The 7,425-nt window shown below is 32.1% G+C and overlaps 1 protein-coding gene across 1 annotated transcript; it reads right to left on the bottom strand.

Annotated features, from left to right (window-relative positions):
- Positions 1–4,709: 4,709 nt before the first annotated feature.
- On the bottom strand, positions 4,710–5,759 carry LOC107844601 (ethylene-responsive transcription factor ERF024). Its single transcript, XM_016688978.2, has one exon. The coding sequence runs from the start codon at positions 5,585–5,587 to the stop codon at positions 5,006–5,008; it is 582 nt and encodes a 193-aa protein (XP_016544464.2). The 5' UTR covers positions 5,588–5,759; the 3' UTR covers positions 4,710–5,005.
- Between the last annotated feature and the right edge of the window lie 1,666 nt (positions 5,760–7,425).

The raw sequence follows: 7,425 nt of genomic DNA, 5'->3' as shown, positions 1-7,425 counted from the left end.
ATTTAGAGTTATTTTTTTTGTTCTTGTACATTTTTTTTAAAGACGCATAATCTCTAATTTCACATATTAATATGATTTTAATAAAAGTAATGATTAGATATTAGTTATTTGTTCGCAATACATTAATTTAGATGTTGTTGTTAAAACTTTCTTTATTAATATGAAATTCAAGTTGTTTAATTCAAAGTTTTAAATATTTTTGATAAAAATTAGATAGTTTTTTCTTTTCTTCTTTTTAGATAATTTTTTAAACATATTTCACAATCTTCATTATTATTTCAAATGGAGTTGTAATCATAAAATTTACTATTAAAAATTCTGAGGCCTCAAAATTTTTAATAGCTAAAGCAAATGTTTTACTAATCATATCCTTGAGTCACCCATATTATTTAGTAACTTATTGTAAAGTGATTTAGTAAATTGTTATAAAGTGAGATGTGATTAAAGGTAACAAGTTTAAATCGTAAAAATAACATTTGATAAAAATATAAAATAAAACTGCCTACAATTAACCCGATTCTTTAAGCCACCTTGAATTCTCATGGAAGAGTCACAGTGGTGTTTGGAGAGTGGCTCTTCTCAAATTATTTTTGCTTAACATAGAACTAGGTCATTATTAGTACCTAGTCTTATCTTGTAACGGCCCTTTGGCTGCGTACCGTTGAGGCTTTTGGCTTATGTCCCCCTCCATTATAATATTGAATTTAGTAAATATATGGGGTCAAGACAACCCCCCTCCCCCAACCAACCACCCATCTCGGAATTAAAATCTAGGCGGATGAAATTAAATAAATAAATAAATAATATACAATCGACTCTTATGATCCAATCTTTTCCTTACGCGGTTCAATAGTGGCGACTGAATTAGTTATCCACGTCAACGATTGAAGGGACACACAGGTGGGAAACAATATAATTTTGCATAGTAAAGCTGTCTACCCTCTTTGACACAGTAACAATAATTGGACACGTTAAATACCAGTCTCATATATATATCCTCTCAACAACAAAAACATATTCATTAAAATTTTACCAGTTAGCTAGGTTTGTGAAGGGTAACGTGTATGCAGAACTTATCACTATCTCAAAAAAGTAGAGAGGTAGTTTTTGAAAGACCTCCAACTCAAGAATAGCAAATTCAGGTGCAAGGAAGCGTAAAACAGTGAAAAAAATATGACAATTATTAGCCACAAAAGATAATAATTAATCAGCTACAAAATAGTGTAATAATCGAAACACAATAAACAACAATAATGATAGATATTTATGGCTAAACCCTGAGCTACCATACGGTGCATGACAACACTTCTACCCGACTAACCATCTAGCCGAATGTACGTTTTCCACGTCACCCTATCTAAGGTCATGTCCTCGATAACCTGAATATGCACTCAGTGGCGGAGCTAGGATTTTCAACATGCATCTACTATATATGCATAAAAATATTTTTAACCATGTAAAAATAATATAAAAACAGTATAGTTTTTCGTCGAAGGGGGGCTCAGACGAACCCCCTGGAGCAAAGGTGGCTCCGACACTGTATGCGCCATGTCCTTTATAATCTCCTCACCCCAATACCTTTTCGAACTACCTCGACCCTCTTCATACCTACTATAACCAACGTCTCGCACCTCCTCACTGGGGCGTCTGAACCTCACCTCATCACATGTCCAAACGGTCTCAATTTCGCTTCCCTCATCCTGTCCACTACGGAGGCACTTCCATATTATCTCGAAATAACCTCATTCCTAATTCTATAATACCTAGTGTCCACACATCCATATCAACATCCTTATTTTTGCGGCATGCATCTTCTGAACATGAAAATTTTTGACGTGTTCCACATGCAATTCCTCACTAATTTTACACTCTATTTTAATCCTACTCAACTTAAACCGGCCTTCAGCCAGTCTCATAATCCTGCCCCAAAAAATTAGATTTTCAGCAATTTTGTTAACCATGTAGGACATGTTTTTTGCCAGTGTTTGGGTGCTTAATTCTTTTGATTCTATTTTACCTTTTTTTTAAGGAGTTACATTAATTAATTAAGGTTTAAGAACTTGCAAAAACCATAAAGAATTCGTACGTAATCGTATTTGCTCAATGTAACAGTGCTACTGGAACATTCCTGTTGATTTTAATTTTTACTTATGCTTCATCCCAAATATTCATAATTACTATATGTATAGAATCCTAAGTATTCCTAATTAATTTTTACAAGACACTTTGGTTAAGGGAAGGGCGGAGCCACGTGAGTGAAAAGGTTCCAACCTAATCCCTTTCGATGAAAAATTATATTATTATAACCTCGAGTCTAATTTTTTTAAATAAAAATATGATCTTTTTGAGATAATAGCTATTATTTTAGTAATTATATGACAAAACTCTTATAAATCTAAGTCTTTCTGAAGTTGATCATTTGATGAAACAGATATTTGACGCAATTTTCAGTATTTTTTTGTTTTTTTAAAGAAGAATTCCTTTTAACCAGCATTTTACAATAGGGACATTTAACTTATAGTTATAGACACTGTTAGTTTGAAGAATTCTTATAATTATAACAATGTAATTTTAATATCATAAGACATTACATAGTTTTAAAAGATTGGACACAAGACAGCCCACGTAAGCCAGTTCCACGTATTATGAGCACTATATATATAGCTATCCTGGCCGGAAGTAAGTTAATAATATTATAAACATTCTTTATAGTTTATGTAAGAGCTAAACCCTACTAACAAAACTTGTTAATTCATACAATCAACTTCCTGGGAATGCGAAAGGCATTAAAAACGAATTTTGAATAAAAGCAATTTCTATATAAGTTGGACTTTGCAATATTAAGCACTGTTTCATATAGGGAAGCCAATTAAGTTTCAGATATTTTAGCAAAATGTAGTATTTTAGACTATGATTATGAATATTTTTGCACAATCTCAAGATTTCATCTTTTTATTGATGACCATCAGACCTTTGACATAAACAAAGGAAGAATTAGCTTGTATAAAAATGATCTAGTTGTAATGCTAAACTTTTATTTTTGCCTATCATGTTGGAGCTGTGTATTTGTGTAAAACTTGTATAGTTATTGTGTGCTTCATTTTTGCGAAGATTATGCTCCCTTCAACTTTATAATTTCTAATTTATTGTTATAAAAAGTTACACCACCATAAGGTGATAATTTGAAAGAAAGAAAAAAGTCCTTATACATAATTGTTACTGAAAGGACTTGTAAGTTTCTCTCTCTTTCTGGTCTTAGGTGATAGTATCACCACTTTTTTGTAGCTCGTGTCGTATTAAGGTCAGGTGAAGCCCCTTTATCACTTTTTGTGAATATAATAGGAATCAAAATATTTTCTGAGTAATTGAATAAAAAAATATATGGTGGATTATATAGCATGGTTGGTTGGACAAAACATTAGTTAGGTCAACGTTTAAATGATTCTAATTGACTAAGTTTTTTTCCAATTTCATCATATCTTGTTCTACCTAACGTCAAGAATCTTTGCTTTGCTGCTAATTCTTTTTGATTTGATACCTCATTAGTTCATGTTTCAAACCACTTTTAGAAAGAAAAAAAATCATGTGCTAACTGTTAGCTACCTCACTTTGCAACTCCAATAAAACCTTGATAGTTGATAACCGTCTTTCTTTTTTAAAGTAACTCTATATATGGCTGAAGTTTAGTGCATCAAATTGTGTCTTACATTCCATAAAGCAAGTGCGATTCAATCAAATTCATAGCGTAAAGTCAAAATCAAATGAAGATCTTAAATTTTTATTGAAAAATTAGTTGTCTTTATAAAGTTCATTTTTAAAATTATATAATTAATTTCCTGTAATAATTCTCTTTTTTATTAAATATAGTCAATACATTAATTTCATGAGACATAGTATTCTGAATTAGATATATCAAATTCTTTTTAATTTTCTTTTATATAAAAGGTTTATTTTTTTATAAATAATATTTAATATATTATTTTTAAATATATAATTTATCATTACTAAAAAGAAATAAGACCGCTCAAATTTAAAGGCCAAAGGCGATCACTTTTTTCCGAAAGGGCTAGAGCCGCCCTTACCATAGAGTGTAGTAATAATTAGACATTGAATACGTACAAACAATAAGAACCACCTAGAAGAAAAAATCAAAAAACAACTCCATATAGTAAACTTCTTCTTTGAGCTAATTTAGGTTTTGTACAACTATATAATACTAGCAATAATTTACTCTTTTGAATGACGAGGTTATACTTTCTTTGGAACTGTTTATTGTGGAATCAAAGGTTCAAGAATTTTAGTGTAATTCTCAAGGTTTATTGTTTATTTTCTTTGTCCCAATTTATATAATAGTATTTGATTGGACACAAAATTTAAAAAAGAAAAAGACTTTCGAAACTTGTAATATATGAAAACAAGTCATAAATATTTATGAGATAAAATAAGAAGTTCAAATTTATACTATTTATAACTAAATAATGTGACATCTATTAGAAACAAAATAAGTAAAAAGAGAAGTAAGACATATATAACAAGCACTAACATTAGAGTGGCAAAGCTTAAATTAAAACAGCAAAAACACCATTTACAAACAGTACTAGAAATCAAGAACATGCAGATACAAATCCATCCCAACATTCTTTTTCCTGCAGGAGCCTTCAAAGCTGAGGTTATTAATTTAGTCACTAATTTCCATTTTATTTAAATAATTAATTATAACTAGTATATATATATATATATATATATAAACAAAAAACACTGGTGCACAATGCATCCTGCATTAGCAAGGTCCAAGGAAGTGCCAACATTGAACCCTAATGCAAGCACTAGTGTTTTCTGTCAGCGCAAACCCGTAACATATAGGTTATAAGGAGATAACTTTACCGTTGCTTCAAGGTTCCTACAGAATGTTGAGATCAGTAAGATATAGATATACTAGTACATATTTGTATATAATGTATAAAACTTGAAAGTAAGATTTTTAGCTTTATTTGTTGAGATGGAATTAGGGATAATTCCAGAGATTTTGGTCTGCACCAGCAGCATTGTCATCATCTGCAGGAAGGTTGAGACGTGGTGGACTAAGTAACATCCCTTCAGCCATATTCATAATAACATTAGGCATATCAAATATCAAATCTTCATCCATAAAGCCCTCATTACTATGATTATTATTATCATTATTCCCAGCCATATTTCCAGCCTCTCTTGAAACCGGTCTACTACGGGCGCCCACTAGGGCGTCCCCAGCCGCCCCAAGTGCTGCGGCTGCACAGGCCGCAGCCGCCTGGATGTCCCGGGACGAGTTAGTAGCCGGGACAGGCAACGAGGACGCTGAGTTTGGGAAGTTGAGCTCGGCGCCCCGCCCTTTGAGTGCCAGGGCGGCCACGTCATATGCGACGGCCGCCATTTCGGGAGTTGGGAATGTCCCGAGCCAAATACGGTTCGGGGACCGTGGCTCCCGAATTTCGGACACCCATTTGCCACTACTCTTCCTTTTCCTTATTCCTTTGTACACCGGGTGTCGCCCAGTGGAATTACTAGCTCCACCACTGTTGTTAGTACTGTTCGCCCCAGAACTGGACATTGAAGTATGTGTCAGGTGATTGTACTAGATAGTGATGATTCGAGTTGAGTGTAAGATTCCATTGGATTACAGAAGCCATTTATGGAAGAGAGGGAATAAGCCTTGAGCAGCCAAAAAAATGGTGAGAAGTGGTCACCAGTTGGGAATGATCTGCAAGAAAATATGGGTGTAAGCCAGAAATGTTGTGCTGGATAGAAGATATATGGGTTGGAAGGAAAATAAAACTGCGCACACAAGTAGTGTTAATTAGAACAGTGACCTTTTATAAGTTACTTCTCTAAAAAAGATGTGTTACAGTAATGTTTTCATAGTGCTAAGGGGAAGAATATTGTCATAGAATAAGAGACGTTGATACGACATTGTCCCATATGATGTGAGAATCATTGTATTCATGTACTCAAAAGTAGGCATATTAGGTGTCTCACTTGAATATTTTACAAGTGTTTGCATATAACTTATTTGTAACTACTCCCCTCATGTTAAATTTATGTCTCTTATTTCCCTTTTTAATTTGTTTAAACAGAATTTTATAGTTAGGGAGTAACTTCTAATTTCAACATCTTACATAATATACTTAAAATTATATATTCAAAACGTATTTTTGATACATTATACATATATTGAGTATGGCATAATACTTAAAGAGATACTTAATTTGACTTTGGTGTTAATTAAGCATTTCATTTTAAGAGTGCAAATCTAGACAATTCAATTGCTCTCAACTAATAATTAAACACTCCAACTCATTTTCACCAAGTCTCCGCATGGAGCCATGGACATTCGATACTGACATGACACATAAATTTAAAAAATATCTAAATGATCATTTTATAAGTTGAAGTGTTCAATATGTTGATACAGTAGAGACGAGTTGCAATGTCAAGTTATACATATTCAAAGTTAAAGTTCTTATTTACCAACTGTGATAATCAAGTTTGACTATCTGTTTGTGTATGTGATATGTCTTTATTAGTATAAAACTACAAAATTCGAAATACAAAATTCTCTCATATTATTGTTAATTAGAAAATGAAACTTGGTTGAAGTTTGGAGTGCCAAAAGTGTAATTATCATCCCACCATCAATATGAGACTACTAACATGCCCTCCCAACACTGCACGACCAGGCCTGGTAATTGAAACATGAACAAGATAACATAAGGACCTAACATTTGATGAAATCAAAATCAAAAAGGTTTGATTTTGATACCATGTTAAAAAAGTGAAACGTGGGCCTTGAGCTATCAATATGGTGTTAGGGTTTATTCAAATTTTTCTACTTTATTTGAATTATATGGTGTTATATTTCATTTTGAAAAAAAAAGTTTTGGACTTTCATAAATAAAATAAAAAATCGCTTACACAGTAACATTCACAATATAGTTGTATAGAGAGTTTTGTTTATGGGGATTTTGTTCTGACAATAGCTTTACAATATTTTTGTATTAATGTTATCATATGTACATCAATTGTTCAAATTCATATCATATAATAAAGCTTTTAAATATTTTTTTCTTTATTTATGATTAATCATCATTCAAGATTTGTAATTATTAGTTTCCGCATGATACTCTAGCAATTCCAACATATGAAATATAGCTTCAAGTCGTGAAAATAAAAAATGGATAATCCTTGTGAAGTTGTGATTTAACTCTTATTCGAACTCCACATATAACGAGAGCTTTATGCATCCAACTATCGTTTAATCGAAGGGTAATCCTCTCTCCTCCTTCAGTGAAAGAAAAGATTGCAACAATCATGAATCAAAGCTGTAACATTTACTATTAGAAAGGACTGTTTATCTCAAATTAAAAATGGTTTTTCTACTTTTGGATGTAA

This window comes from Capsicum annuum, chromosome 10 (assembly GCF_002878395.1).
Source record: "Capsicum annuum cultivar UCD-10X-F1 chromosome 10, UCD10Xv1.1, whole genome shotgun sequence".
Taxonomy (NCBI): Eukaryota; Viridiplantae; Streptophyta; class Magnoliopsida; order Solanales; family Solanaceae; genus Capsicum; species Capsicum annuum.
The sequence above is the reverse complement of the archived record's forward strand: the minus strand, read 5'-3'. Positions and strand labels throughout refer to the sequence as shown.